General features: G+C 37.8%; 1 protein-coding gene across 11 annotated transcripts in view; it reads left to right on the top strand.

The window, feature by feature from the left end:
- The window catches only part of kif1aa (kinesin family member 1Aa), a 70,518-nt gene that overhangs the window by 30,536 nt on the left and 24,116 nt on the right, over positions 1-15,866 (top strand). For 4 of the 11 annotated variants that reach the window (XM_066664479.1, XM_066664475.1, XM_066664477.1 and 1 more), the window contains 19 exons: positions 2,664-2,866; positions 3,862-3,941; positions 4,300-4,375; positions 5,360-5,439; positions 5,542-5,648; positions 6,285-6,365; positions 6,802-6,982; positions 7,087-7,159; positions 7,741-7,831; positions 7,958-8,106; positions 8,235-8,413; positions 8,674-8,811; positions 9,594-9,902; positions 12,470-12,588; positions 13,120-13,205; positions 14,707-14,842; positions 15,054-15,216; positions 15,497-15,587; positions 15,682-15,800. In XM_066664479.1, coding sequence (XP_066520576.1) covers positions 2,664-2,866; positions 3,862-3,941; positions 4,300-4,375; positions 5,360-5,439; positions 5,542-5,648; positions 6,285-6,365; positions 6,802-6,982; positions 7,087-7,159; positions 7,741-7,831; positions 7,958-8,106; positions 8,235-8,413; positions 8,674-8,811; positions 9,594-9,902; positions 12,470-12,588; positions 13,120-13,205; positions 14,707-14,842; positions 15,054-15,216; positions 15,497-15,587; positions 15,682-15,800 — 2,461 coding nt within the window. The remainder of the gene's footprint in view (positions 1-2,663; positions 2,867-3,861; positions 3,942-4,299; positions 4,376-5,359; positions 5,440-5,541; positions 5,649-6,284; positions 6,366-6,801; positions 6,983-7,086; positions 7,160-7,740; positions 7,832-7,957; positions 8,107-8,234; positions 8,414-8,673; positions 8,812-9,593; positions 9,903-12,469; positions 12,589-13,119; positions 13,206-14,706; positions 14,843-15,053; positions 15,217-15,496; positions 15,588-15,681; positions 15,801-15,866) is intronic. The other 7 variants (XM_066664480.1, XM_066664481.1, XM_066664484.1 and 4 more) reach the window with 4 other exon arrangements.

Here is a 15,866-nt window from a genome sequence, read left to right as displayed (position 1 = left end):
AAATGTTGAGTTTTTAGCTTCATTTGTAAATTAAATGGCATGAGCTGTTGGTAGAGCTTATCAGATTTGACATAAGTGTGAGTCTTTAAAGGTTTTTCTGACACACTGATGTGTGTTTGAGTGACAGCATATATTTAGAAAGGATTTTTGTTTCAGTTGGCTGCCTGATGCAAGCTGCAGCTTTATTTATGGCTGTATTACAACGTGTCCATAAGCCATATTAGACCTACTAACGTGCAATAAAAAAATGAAATACGAAAGATAGAAAATAAGCATACAGCTTCTTTCTTTCCTTCTTTCTATCTGTTCAGGCTTGCTGAGTCATGCTTAGAAATGAGTAACCTGTTGTCACCAGTAATTTAGAGCAGAGATTATTGTTACTCTTGGGCAGAGGGGTGCCACCTGCTTGTCTGATTGAAGCATGGCCTTTAAAGGGCCAATATTATTGACTGCCTCCTACTCGGCTTAAGGTTGTAGCATGTACTACTTTTTGGATGAGGTACAATAATTAAATTTTAAAGGCACAGTAACAAATATTTTTTAAAGGACATATAAAGTTTGGAAACAGACATAATTTTTGATAGTACATAAAAAAAAAAAAAAAAAAAACATTCTGAGGGTGAAAAATACAATGTAAAAATAAAGGAAGGATGTGGCCCTGTGGCCGTTTAGTTATAGTTATATAGTTATAAATATTTATATATATTTTACCAGTACTTCCTCTTTTGTTATTCTTTGTTTATGTTTTTCTTTTTTGTTATTATTATATTCTAAGTAATAATCAGGGGTGGTAAAATAGTAATGTAAATATTTATTATTTATTTTTTAGTAACTCAACATAAATATAAGTAGAGCCCAGGGAAGCGCAATTTAAAAATGAAGGCAATGGGCCTTTAATGTAGTAAAAAAAATTCCGTATTTTGTATTATTGGGAAATTAGCAACCATTAGTTTAAGCTGATTTCCAGTCACTGGTTTGTGAATCATAACATCTTGAGGTGTGCACATTAGTGGTCACATGCAATGGCCATTCCTGTAGTTACATTAGACTAGAGAGAGAGGGAGAGAGAAAGAGAGAGTTTTTTAAATGGAATTTCATGGAGACAGATATGTTGGCTCACATCAGAAAATAAATGTGCCTTTTCTTCAGTATAACATTTTCCAAACTGCTACACTAATATACAGATAGAGAAAATTCACAGCCTTTCACTGTAAAAGATTGCAGAAGCTTGGTCATTTTTCTTTTAGTAAGAATATCTTTAGGCTCTGCTATGTGCCTGCTTTCTTTGATTAGTGACAGAACGGAAGCTCTCTGTTTCCATAGCAGCGCTGCTGGTGCCAGGGGACATTATTCTACTGAAGATCACTGATACACCATTCTCTGTTTATTAGTCATTTATGTAGCCTATCATATTTGCCATTATACAGATGGCGACGTTAGACAGCAAGCTGTAATTATTCAATATGCTAATGCAGGCTCACTGGTGATGAAATAACCCTTGATAACACATTGGGGCTGATCAGGTGAGGCTAAGAGGATGCTTCCGGAGGGGAGCTCATGTGAGCTGCATGAAAGCTCAATAGCAGCTCTAATGCAAACACTTTCCCTTATGTGCTAGATATGGCTTTTGTTCAGACCTTAATGGAGCTGGTAATGGAGGTTTTATTGTGGTCTGTGGAGTACTTAATAAGACTCACTAGCTCTTACCCGCAATATGAGCTCTATAGCAGAGTATAGTGCAGGCAATGGGTCTCCTTTATGTATAACAATTATAGGGATAAGGAGCAGTTTTGAAGAATTTCACCCTAACACTACATTACTGCAAGGTACCAGGAAGTACTGGTCTGGCTGCATGAGGGGAACTAACATTAGCATTACTATGCTGGATGAACACTAACAGAAGGAGAAGATTTGCATGTATGCTATAACATAAGATACAGGGCTGTCAACTATATAATCACTTATGTTTGTAGCTGAGTAATTTTAAGAATTAGCTTAAATATCCGTCAAACCTAACAGCAAAAAACCTTTACAAAGATATAAAAGATGATTCTTTTAAATGACTTTTTTGCCTAACTATTTTTGCATTGTGTCAAAAATGCAAGTTCAGTTTCTTACATTAAGAAAAACTAATAGGAACATTTAAAATATTCATTATTATCATAAAGATTATACATTTTATGTATTGATATTGATATTGATATTATGACATTGATATTTAAAATGGAGTACTTAAGTTTTAGCAATTGTGACAGTCCTTGCACAAACCTGAGGGAGTATGGATTGGTGTCTTACCTGCAGTGCTTTGGCTGAAGCTTAATAGTCACACCACACTTAGCAGTGCTAGTGGACCTGCGCTGCTTTGCGCTTGTGCTACCTCTGGCTTTTACTTTTATCCCTGTTTGTGGACTACAGAACAATGTTTTTCCTTATCTTTCAGTGTCTCTCTTGTGTCTCGACACATATGTACTGGCCTTCTCAAATCTGGTCACATTCTTTTTAAGCTACATATCTTTCTCTCTGTCTTCTTTTTCTACTTTCCTTCTCTCTGCTCTCCCTTTTCTGTCTGCTTCTCTCTCCGAATCTCTCGGACTCCCCCATCCCTTGCTCCCACCTTCCCTCCTTCCTCCCTCCACACCCCGCCCGGCACCCCTCCCCAACAGACTTATCCGATTACAAGAACAATAACAATACTGGCCAAGCAGTCAATCAAAGGGGTGATCTCTCCACAGTGACCAATGCCATGACGGGGATGAGTCCCTCCCCATCCCTCTCTGCTCTGTCCAGCCGGGCTGGATCCATCAGCAGTCTACATGACCGTATCATGTTCAGTCCTGGAAGTGAGGAGGCCATTGAGCGGCTCAAGGTGACTCAGTTAATGTATAAAATACATGAATCACCTAGAATTATAATTACATTCAGCCATGACTTAATTGCAATTCCAGGCAGTGTATTAAAGCAATGTTTTAGCCACATTTTTCCTCTTACTTTTTAGTTTTATACTGGAGCTTCAATGTATCTCAAAAGAAACAGAAGCTAATAGATGCACATCTGAAAATCTAGCTCTTAGCCCACATCTTATGTACCAAAGATGACTTAATTTCTCTTTCCTCAGGCAATGCATTGTTTACCACAAGTAACATATATGGCATATGATCTTTCACCCATATTTGCAAAAATGTTACATTGCTTACATAAACCTGGATCTCTGAAACTTGTGCAAGGTATTATACAATGGGAATCTCTCTCTGCATGACCGACCAAGGAAACCCCTTTGTCGACATATTTGGCAGGTGACAGACAGACTAATCAGAGCAGCGATGTGAGGGTGTCTGTGCCCTTCATAACACTGGCTCAGCACCAGAATGCTCATGAATGTTTTTTCTCCATGAAATTCAAAAAGTTATGAGATGATTCAGATAACTAACGTTACAGTAATCTGAAATCCACTATATAGCTAAAAACTGTAGTCACCTGAAGTCTTAGTTTAGTTTGTACTGCTAAATACAGCTGTATGAGAAAAATCCACATAAGGGAGTAAATATAAATTGTGATTATACTTAAGAACTTGACATAAGGCAAGTGTGTGATAATTCATGCAGACAGCACATTTCTAATTGGTGGCCTAAACTATGTGTTTGTTACATTTGCCTCATGTCTCTAGTGTGGAATGAAATAACTAAAGGAGCAAACAGATATAAAACAGGTCTTTACTGATGGGCTACATCTATAGATTTGATGTACAACTCCTGTACAATTAACTGCTTAGCTCTAATGTGTTAATTGCCATATTTTTGCTTATGAAGATCCAGCCTTCCTGAACATGTTTTGACTTTTGAATTTTTCATTGCCAATAACTAGGAGACAGAGAAAATTATTGCAGAGCTCAATGAAACTTGGGAGGAGAAGCTTCGTCGTACAGAGGCCATCAGAATGGAAAGGTCAGTCCAACAGTATTATCCATTATTGAATATTGATTATCTACACAAATTATTTAATTAGGTAGTTACCAAACCTACCCTGCGAAGGACTGGCGCCCCCTCCAGGGTGTGTTCCCACCTTGCGCTCAGTGATTCCGGGTAGGCTCCAGACCCACTGTGACCCTGAACGGGATAAGCGGTTTCAGACAATTAATGAATGAATGAATGAATTAATTAATGAGTTACCAAACTTTTGATCATTTGAAGTGTGAAGTGTATGTGAACACTAAATAGGAATCTTGCTATAACACAGGGCTCCTGAAGTTTTTAGAAGGGTTTTCATGTTTGTGAGAAATAGCGTCATGTATTGTTTTTACAGAGAAGCTCTGCTTGCTGAGATGGGCGTGGCCATGAGGGAAGATGGAGGCACTCTTGGTGTCTTTTCACCCAAGAAGGTAGAAGAACTCACGAGGACAAACATATAAAAATATATATTAAAAAACTGAATAATGCATACATAAAAATATCATTCTATAAAAGCAGCAAGAGCAAAGCCATTCATTTTGACAGCAGAATCATCTGTGAATGCATTTTTATTCTTGCTTTTTGAAGCCGGCACAAAGAAAACCACAGCCCATCTTTATAGACACTGTCGGGTTATTCTCTCCAAATGAGGTTGGTTTCCTTGGAGAGTGTGATTTATTTTTGGGATTTCTTCACTGAAACTCTCCTAATGTGAACTATCGGTACTGCTGCATCTCATCCAGAGATGTTCACAAGATTTTATTGTTTATTTAACGAGTTCCTCTGTATTTCATATTTAATGCTGATAATGGCATTAGAATAATTCTTGGATATTAATTTATTGTGGTTGTGTGGCTGTCACAGTTTACATTCTTCTGCCACTGTATTTTAAATCTATTTTTAAAATCTTTGATCTGTCTCTATCCTGCATGCACTTTGAGTGTTTGAGTGGTGAACTGGTAGCTTAGTGACTTAATGTTTCCACTTTGCCAGTCTGCATGCAGTTTTTAATGCGATAAGTTGAACATGTAGATAAGATTTATTTTGAAGAATGGCATAGTCAAGTTTGAGACTAGCAAGAAAACCTCCATAAACTTATAGGTGTACAGGTGTGTTGATAGCATATAATGTGCCATCACAATTTATGTTAATAATGTAACAATGAATTTGATGGTTGATTAATCTGAATTTAAAAGTAAAACAATATTAATAGACATACTCTAAACATATTGGGCCCTGTTTCCAGTCATAAAAGGGACTACAAAAAGAATTCAAAATGTACATAATCACTGACTGTCCATGTTTGCCGATTAATTCAAAAGGGATTTTTTTTAGTAGACAACCCTAATAGGATTCAGACTTGATGAGTGCTATCACATCTTTGCTTGTGTAAACATAACCTTTCTGTTTTTTAGACTCCGCATCTGGTGAATTTGAATGAAGATCCTTTAATGTCTGAGTGCCTCCTCTACTATATCAAAGATGGAATCACCAGGTTAGTGCAGTTATCCTAGTGACTATTTTGCCTATTTTGTAGATATCACTCATTTGTGCAATTCAAGCTATCTGGTTCTTGTCTGTCCTCCCTGTTTTTCAGAGTTGGAAGAGAAGATGCAATGATAAGGCAAGACATTGTCCTCAGTGGCCACTTCATAAAAGAAGAACATTGTATTTTCACAAGCACAACTGAACCTATGGAAGAAGGTAAACACTACCTATGAAGAGCAACACATTTTGTATAAATTCATGCGAATATAAAATTGTTAAAAGTGATTCCAAACTTTTGAATGCTAGTGTTTAATTTCAGGCAAAAATACTCTGCTTAACGATTACCAAGATTAGTGTTTATGTTTTGTCCTCGTAACTTTCAAACCTTTCTGCTGTAAAATTCACTGCAGGGTTGCTGTGAAATTAAAGGCACCAGAATAATGTTATTATTGAGATTAAAGCTGTGGTTTGGACATGCTTTCACAGAACTGGTTTGGATCTATTTTTGTTTCCTATAACATCATCCTAATTTTTATGCAGAAATGTTATGGTTATACAATTTTCTAGAGTGATCTAATTGTTTTTATATTCACCAGTGCTTTAAGAACACGTACTGGTATAAAGTGTAGATAAATTACATTAAAGAGTAATGTAACAAAACTTTATTCCTCTAAAACAACAAGAAAATACGGAAATTTTAAGTATCTTATTCAGCAGGATACATACAATTCTTTTTCATTTAAGGACCAGTAAACTGTTCTCCTATCACAGTGAGTACACTCTGAATGCAAAATACACATAAACTCATAATAGATTCATTTTAATGTTACTCCTTTGCATTTTATTTTATAGCAGTGATTCTAGAGCCATGTGAAGGAGCTGAGACCTATGTCAATGGGAAGAAAGTGACAGAACCTATTGTCCTGAGATCAGGTCAGTCTCATTACCCTCAATCAGTTTCCCAGCTTACTTAGCAGTTTCTAAAATGACAACGCACAAGTAAGCAGCCCCAGTGTGATTTTTATTTGTTCTCTAATGGTTTGTGTAAACAGCTGCATTAAGTTGTTTGAATAGCTTCAGCAATGACATATGCCTATGCATCTCACACTAATTAGCACACGATGAAAGTTCAGTAAACTGCCTGAAGTTATAAAGCTAATGTAGCTCACAAGTAACAGACAGGACAAGACAATTTTATTTATATAACACTTTTAGAAGACAGCAAGTGTCTGCCAAGTCTTAAGTTTTGTCTGTGGAATTTCTGACAGTACTGTTGAACTGTGATCTTAATATAATTTTTTCTTCTTGAATAAAGTTTACAGCTGTTTTGTGTTTTGTCATATCTTATGGTTTGGCCTGGTTCTTTTAGGGAACCGCATCATTATGGGCAAGAGTCATGTGTTCCGCTTTAACCACCCGGAACAGGCGAGGCAGGAGCGGGAGCGGACGCCTTGCGCAGAGACACCTATTGAGCCTGTGGACTGGGCTTTCGCCCAGAGAGAGCTGCTAGAGAAACAGGGAATTGATATGAAACAAGAGATGGACCAGAGGTGGGATAATGAGAAGTGGGGGTGGAGGGGTGAAGACTGAAGCTGTGGGTGAGATTGTTAATTTTTAATTTTGCATCTGTGCCTTTCATTCTGTGTGTGGTTAGGCTTCAAGAGCTGGAAGATCAGTACCGCAAAGAAAGAGAGGAGGCCAATAATCTTCTGGAGCAACAGAGACTGGTAAGTAATTATTATATGTACTTCACTTATGTACAGGCAAATCAAAGTCAGACCCAACTCAGACTGTCTTTAATAAGAATATTAGCACAGTTAAATTATTAATCACTAGTAAGATACAGAATAATGTAAAAAAAAAACATAGATGTGGCTAAATTAATGTTTAAATTAATTTTGGATTATTAAACACACCACAGTTTTTACAGCACAGAAGACATAAAATTATGTGGGGCTTATGTGGGGGCAGCACAGTGCACAACTGGTAGTGTCACACAGCACCAGAGTTGTGGGTTCAATTCCCACCTCTGGTGACTGTCTGTGAAGCTACTTTCTTCAACAGTCTGCATGGGTTTAATCCCGTTGCTTTGGTTTCCTCCCGCAATGCAAAAACACATGTTCGGTTAGGTGTGAATGAGTGTGTGATGAATGCTGGTAAACCCATTACAGAAAATGAATGAATGATGTACATGTTTTTAACAAGATTCTAGTACCCCAAAGTCAGTGCAGTTCAAATGCCATCTTTCCACACTTACTACTGTCAGACAGTCACACAGGGACACACACAGTAATATGACCTTTTCTAGGATTATGAGAGTCGGTTGGAGGCATTACAGAAGCAGGTTGATCGCTATTATCCTGAAGCAGCTGAGGAAGAGGAAGAGCCTGAGGAGGAAGGTGAGCGAAATTAAATATCAGTCTAGTGTCACATATACGTACTGTATATACAATAGTTGTTTTTTGCTGAGTGAAAAGGACAGGCATCACTAAATTTTAAATATTTTTGAACTTCAATTGCCACAGTGCAATGGACTGAGAGGGAGACAGAGCTGGCTCTGTGGGCATTCAGGAAATGGAGGTGTTACCAGTTCACATCCCTCAGAGACCTCCTTTGGGGCAATGCTATCTTCCTCAAAGAGGCCAATGCCATTAGTGTGGAGCTCAAAAAGAAGGTTAGAGCCTTTGTCTTGGTGACTTAAGATTTAGCTGCAACGGAGATTCATTTTCAAACACTTCTTTAAATGATACATATAAGACGGTGTATCATAATGGATTATTTTAATGTGATTTGGATTCCCAGGTACAGTTCCAGTTTGTGTTGCTAACAGACACTCTATACTCTCCACTACCCACTGACCTGCTGCCAGCTGAGGTAGCTAAAGATCGTGAGAAAAGCCCTTTCCCTCGCACCATTGTGGCTGTGGAGGTACAGGACCAGAAGAATGGAGCCACACATTACTGGACTCTGGAAAAACTCCGGTAGAGATCCACATATTTATGTTATATTCTTTGAAGTTCAAAATGTCTGCCACTTTGAATTCATACTTACACAAGTTGTATAGATAGGCAATGTAGGATACTACAAAAAATAAATAAAATGAGGAAGACATTTGTGTATATTATATGACAAAAAACATCAAATATTAACATTGGACATTGGTCATGCTGCAGGATAATCCTACAATGTGGAAGTATTACCTGTGATGCAAATATAAAGCAACAAATGTTGCCCCCTGCAGGCAGCGCTTGGACCTGATGAGAGAGATGTATGACCGTGCTGCAGAAGTACCTAGCACTGCAATAGAAGACTGTGACAGTGTGCTGACAGGAGGTGACCCCTTCTATGACCGCTTCCCCTGGTTTCGCCTAGTTGGAAGGTGCGTGACACTGCACTTGTTCTGTCCTAGCAGTGATTTAATAAAAGATTAAATATTTTAGCTCTTTTAAATAGATTTTGGACCACTAACTTCTGTTGGTTGTTCTTATGACAGTCTTAATATGCAAAGCGTATCTCAGTCCCAGTCCTTTTTTTTCTCATTATGTATTTCTAAGGAATGTATCATCAAGGCCAGTGTAGGCAACTTGCAATTCTGTGAATGCTGAGTACTGCAGGATGTAATTCACTAACAAAGCATATTCTACCGAAGAGCCTCTTCAGGCACATTTTGTTCTTGTATAAATGCCTTAGTCATTCTATTTACTGCATATTTAGTAACTTAGAAAATGAACTGGAATTTTACCACATACATTTTAATATATTTTGGATATGAGGAAATATATGTACATATCTTCTCTGTCTGAACATAAACAAAATAATAAGTGGGGAAAAATGAAAAAGGATTTTTAGCTTGTAATGAACATTAATGTAACAGCATTTAAATAAATCATTTTTAGTTGTGAACAAACATTAAACATTAGTGTAAGCAAATTTAATAAAAGACTGAATTGGAGATTCTTCATGGCAATACATCCAGATGTATGGCACATACATAAACTTGAATATTAGCAAATATATTTTACTCCCATATGGGTTGCCGGTTAGAAACATTTGGATTCTCAGAAAACTGAGCAACTCAGTGAGGTGACCCAGCCCTTACGTAAAACAGCAACTAACTGGGTTACCATACTAACTGGGTTCCCATGTCTTTGGCTACACCAGCAACCCCCTATTCACCTCATGCCTTAGTGAGCAAGCGAGTGACCGCATGGCTTCCCCTGACCTCTCCGAGCCCACCACTACCTCCGAAGTCACCGAGCTTGTCCAGTCACGGCTGCGCGGAGGGGTGGGGGCAGAGTTAGAGGACTGCAGTGATGAGCTCTTGTCCGATGACCTGTGCTCCGAGCTCGAGAACGAAGATGATGAGGATGAGGAAGATTATGAGGATGATGAGAGGGGTCTTTGCCGAAGCTCTGGCGAGGCGGAGGACCCCTTTTACGAGCGCTCTCCTTTATTCAGTGTAGTGGGAAGGTTGGTGAGGTTTCAGGAGCATGCTGGGAAAGGAAACTAGCTCTTTCACACTGAGAACCAGGACACCTGTATTTTGTCACATACATTCATATTTAGCTAAAAATACTACATATTAATTTGTAGGTTTATTACAATCACCTACTTCCTAGCTACACTCATTAGCTATATTCTGCATAGCAGATTTTCATGCATGTATCAGGTGCGACATTGTTGTCTGAGGTGTTTTTAAAAGCTTTGAACAGTTACTGGCAAGATCTATCTTTTTTTATAGCTCTTTTTTCCATGCACATTGTGTGTCATTGTTTTGAGCAGTGAAGCTGTGTCACCCTGCTGGTGACACTGAAGTGTTTTAATGTCTCAAGAAAGCTACCCTTCCTGATACACTGATAACATGCCTGACTTCAGAGAGTTAACGCTGTGCCAGGATTAAAATTCTTCATTATTTTAAGTACTTATTAGTATTTAGTAAAAATGTACTTTATTTTGTAAGATTAAGGTAAATTAAACAGGTGTATCCTATGGGGCAATGCTAAAAATGTGAGGTTTTCTTTGAAAAATTAGGTGTTTTGGCTAAATTAATTTGAGGGAAAAAAGGAAAAAAACTTTACAAATGTACAAATTCAAGCACATATACAACCACACATCAATATGATGAACACATACAATGGAAATGACACATTCATATACAGTAAGTGCAGAATAAGATTATTATAGGTAAATCTTTTCTGATATGTACACACATTTCTTCATAATCAAAGCAGGTCTACTCTGCCTGTGCTGTTGTCTTATTTACAGTGAAATGTTGTGGATGGCCAATGCTTTTGCTTCTGTATATGCATAGGCTTGGAGGAGGATTGGTATGCTCTACCTGATTATGGCAAGGATGACCTTACTGTTTTGTAGACCATGAATTTGGTAGACATTTTTGGGCTTTAAACCTGTCTTCTCTCATTTCCACACATTTGACCTTCATCTGAACTATATGAACACACACCTTGGAAATCTAGCATGTTCCAATTTAAAATAAATGACTTCTTCAGGATTATTATTAATTAAGCATGTTTTGTTTTGAAAGCATTAACACAGTTATAAATGACCAACATGAAACTGCTTAGTCTGACCTTAAGCCTGTCTTAAAGTGCTTCATGCCAAGGTGTGTGTCACAGCTTTACCTGCGCTGCATTACTTAGCGCTTCTTCAAAGGACGCTAAAAAGCTTTGAAGTCTTACGTAGTCTCACACATAGCAGATGTTTGTTTTGTCCAACACAGAAACAAACAAGCTTAGATTTTTCTTTACATGGCATGGATTTCCGATGAATAAGATCCAATGATTCATCTGGTGACTCAATAATTGGTTCCTGTAATATGGCAAAGCAGCAATTCAGGATGTCTCCCATATCTCAAGATGAAAGAGCTGGTTTCTAATACAGATGTCTCTACTGGGCATGCCACATTGTTTGTATACGTTCACATTTTTTGTGTAAGGTTTGACGCAGAGACCTTTGGATTGGCTCACGCTCACTTTTGTTTTTGCCGATTGTAAAGCATTTGTCACAAGATGGCTTCTTATTTCTCATTTTTGGGTGTCGTATGGCTTTCAAGGCTGACATTGTTTGTTCAAGCTTATATAGTGGTGCCTGATATATTTAATTTGCATTTTATAATCTCTTGAGTAAGTAAAAATATTTTAGTTCTTTTTTTATTTATTTATTTTTGTCCTGAGCATGCCTTTGCCCTTGCACCTCACCAATCTTATATTTAGCTGTTTCTTTTGCTGACCACCCCTTTTCCCTTAAATGTCTACCCTCCATGGGATCATGGGAAATGTAGTTTTGACTATGTATATGTTACAATACTAGATTTGTGGAAGAAACAGGATTTGTAGAAAATAATTGCTTTATGTATGATAAAGCTCATGTTTCTGCAAGGTTCATGTTCACTTTCTTGTAATACAGTGTAACATTACCATATATATTAGCTTTATATGCTGAGTTTATAACCTGTCTTTGATTCTGGATTTTATTTCATAATTCATCTTTTTAAGGGGGGGGGGGGGGATGGGCTGCTCAAAGATGTTTTTTGTGATCAGAGTTGTCAACAATTGTAGAATCTGTATTTCTAGTCTGAAATGCTTTGTGATATGAGCTCTTGGAAAATATATCACACATACATACACCACATATTTATATACTGATGCATATTTATTTATATATTCTCTGTCTTCTTGCAAACACACTGTGCATCTCAAGTAGATTTTGTACATATTTATATTTTATAAGAGTTTAGTTTTACTCCTAGCATATGCTCCTTAAACCCACTAAAGTCTAACAAAATAAAATATTAATATGTTCCTTGTAGGCGAGTTAATGAGATCTAACTTAGCTGTTGATTTATCATTTTCAGTGAGGCAGGGTTAGGGTAAGTCATCTCGAGGGCCACTACAGTCCTGCTTGTTTGGTTGCTTTGCAGCTGTGTGTTGTGTTTGTCCTTTGTAACTGAGACATCAGATCCTTAGCTCTAAATATCATTTCTATTATATTGACTCTTTACAACATTTCTCCCACAGGGCCTTTGTGTATCTCAGTAATCTGCTGTATCCTGTGCCGCTGGTACATCGCGTAGCCATCGTCAGTGAGAAGGGAGAGGTGAAAGGTTTTCTGCGCGTGGCTGTGCAAGCAATCTCAGGTAAGATTGGGACCTTAAACTCCCCCCAAGATATGAAAAAAATGCTTGTAACACCCAGTGAGAAAGGTAATATCAACACTTCTCATTAGTTACAAATAGGCTGTTTCACTTCAGTTTAATGAAATATTGCCTCGATTGTTGTGGATTGTTAATATTTTAAACCATTTAGTTAAAGCATTTTTTGGCTTTATAATATTTCAAACTTTGCAAGGCATGTTTTCGTTTTAGCATCTAATGTCTGTTAGCAAGTGCATAGATTTGGATACAATGGTACATGTACATGTTGGGTTGAGAGGTATTTCATAAAGTAATATTTTTCAATTAGGTATATAAGTTAAGTCAAAACTCAACCCTCCTTGTAGGTGAAAAACTAGACATTCTTTGCTTTTGGCTTAAATAATCCAGCTTCAAGTCTCTTATAGACCTCAATAATGTTGCTATATTACATAAATCTCATGAGCGTATCTGAAGGACACAGTGCGTGTGACTTCGTGAGGGAGTGAAGTGAAGGCTCTCTGGTTTTTCCTCCAGCTGATGAGGAGGCACCTGATTATGGTTCTGGTGTGCGTCAGTCAGGAACCGCCAAGATATCCTTCGAAGACCAGCAGTTTGAGAAGGTAAAGAACACTCGATGCATAAAAAGAAAAAACATCTCAGGGAAGTTCATGAGTTAGCCTACATTCCTTGTAGGAATTTAATTCTTAGAAGTAAAAATATTACTTTTTTTCTTGCTTTTTTTACTTTTACCTACTTTTATTTTCTACAGTTTCTACTGGTCTAGGCGTGGCCTTAATATACTAATTAACATGTTTGGTACTCACAGCCTTGAGACAGAAGCTGTTTTTTTTTTTTTTTTCACTTTGAATTATGGTTGTGATCGAGCGCTGGGTTTACTCAGTGTGAGGCTTGGTATGACTGGGCTCAACTGCTGGATTATTTAGACTTGAAGAGAGGGTGGAGCCATGTTAGTCTTGTGATTGGTCATTTTTGGAAACTGCAATACTGGTGAAATTCAGTAGATATTTATTAGAAATTAGCAAGATATTCCAAAGTCATAATTTATACATTTACATAGGGGACCATGAGGACCCAGATTAAACTCAATTAAAATAAGACTTAAATTTCTTAGAGGCTTTAAATGTAAAGAAAAAAACACACTAGCAACTTGGCAGTATTTTCTGTTAGCTAAAGTTGCCAAACAATTTAAGTTGCTTCTTAAATTGCCATTTTATTTATGAATCAAATGAAGTGGTCATGGGCGGCACGGTGGCGCAGCAGGTAGTGTCGCAGTCACACAGCTCCAGGGGCCTGGAGGTTGTGGGTTCAATTCCCACTCCAGGTGACTGTCTGTGAGGAGTTGGTGTGTTCTCCTTGTGTCCGCGTGGGTTTCCTCCGGGTGCTCTGGTTTCCTCCCACAGTCCAAAAACACACTTTGGTAGGTGGATTGGTGACTCAAGTGTCTGTAGGTGTGAGTGAATGTCTGTGTTGCCCTGTGAAGGACTGGTGCCCCCTCCAGGGTGTATTCCCAATTGTGCCCAATGATTCCAGGTAGGCTCTCAACCCACTGCGACCGTGAACTGGATAAGCGGTTACAGATAATGAATGAATTGAAAACAAGAAGCTGGCTATTTAACACAAGAACCATTTAAATTCGATACATAAGCAGTTACTGAAGTCAAAATTTTGTGATTTGCTAAAAAAAATGTTAAATGTTCCAATTGTCAGTCATTTATTTGGAGCTATAAATTCTATTTTGTAGAAGTAGTTACAGTTTCTGCAATTTAGTGCCGATGTTATGCAAAGGCAAAAACATGAATGATGATGTTTCTTTCCTCAATTCAAGATTCATTGCAGCTTTTTACAATGAGTTGTGCATTACAAATTTAACATTGAATTACACAATACCTTTAATGTAACCAGCAATAACTGCACTCTTTAAGCATTAAACTAGATATTCCAAGTTCAGTTTTGAAACCCCAAATGTTGTCCAAACTGCTCTAAGCAATGCTTATGATGCTGATTACCTGACTCAAACGTGTTATCGCAGCCGCCAGAAAGATTAAGAGACTTTGGACTTAAAACTATACTTTTATACTATACTTATATACTTTCTCTCAGTTCCAGGCAGAGTCCTGCCCAGCCAGTCTTTCCCGCTCTGGACTTTCTCAGGAGGAGCTAAGAATCGTGGAGGGTGAGGGACAGACTGCAGAGATGGTGCCATCTGCAGATGAAGTCAACAACAACACCTGTGCAGGTAACAAATGAGTTCACCAGCTTCTACAGCTATTGGATGCAATTAAAAAGTATTCTTTGACGGGACTGAGAAAAGATAGAAGGAGGAGAAAAAGAAAGATGGTGGATTATTAGAAAGGGAAGAATAAGGAAAAGAAAAGAAATTACAAACTTCAGTAAAGGCTCAAATATGAGGACTTAAGGGGTTTTAGCGTATTTTGATATTTCTGCAGCCAACCCAGAAGATCTGGACAGTCCAGTCAAGTCAGGCTTGGATGGAGTTCTGGAGGGAGCTTTGGAACATCTGAGGATTGGAGATGTTTTCACATTCAGGGTCACTGTGCTCCAAGCATCCAGCATTTCTGCCGAGTATGCAGATATTTTCTGCCAATTCAAGTAAGTGCAGTCCTTATATTTAGCTCCTATTTGTTCATAGATATAATAGAACATGCTACAGAAAAAGCAGTGTCCAACATAAAAAGGTGAACCTGATGAAATTATTCTTATCATGGTTCACTATTTAATTACAAATAATATCTACAGGCTGACTTTATTTTGTTAAGTATTCCAAAAGTATCACAGTGAGCCAGAAGATATTATTCTTCTTATAGATCTCTAAGGTTTCATTAAACACCAATGGAGATGATAAATTTTTATTTCATCTTTTATTTTTCAGTTTTATTCACCGGCATGACGAGGCGTTTTCCACAGAGCCACTGAAGAACACAGGACGAGGTCCACCTCTGGGCTTCTATCATGTGCAGAATGTAAGAATCCTTAACCCAAGGGCCAATAATAATGTACCATTCTAGTTTTTGATTGGATTAAATTATATGACTTTTTTTTTCTGTGGTTGCTCAGATTGCTGTGGAGGTTACCAAGTCATTTGTGGAGTACATAAAGACCCAACCAATTGTGTTTGAAGTGTTCGGCCACTATCAGAAGCAGCCTTTCCCTGCTCTGTGCAAGGACCTTATCAGGTTGTTGCCTCAAATTTGTTATTATGCCCTCTTGTGTAATTTATGTTCATTTCTCTCATAATCTCT

Source organism: Hoplias malabaricus, chromosome 3 (assembly GCF_029633855.1).
Source record: "Hoplias malabaricus isolate fHopMal1 chromosome 3, fHopMal1.hap1, whole genome shotgun sequence".
NCBI lineage: Eukaryota > Metazoa > Chordata > Actinopteri > Characiformes > Erythrinidae > Hoplias > Hoplias malabaricus.
Note: the sequence above shows the minus strand (reverse complement) of the source record. Positions and strands in the feature narration are given on the sequence as shown.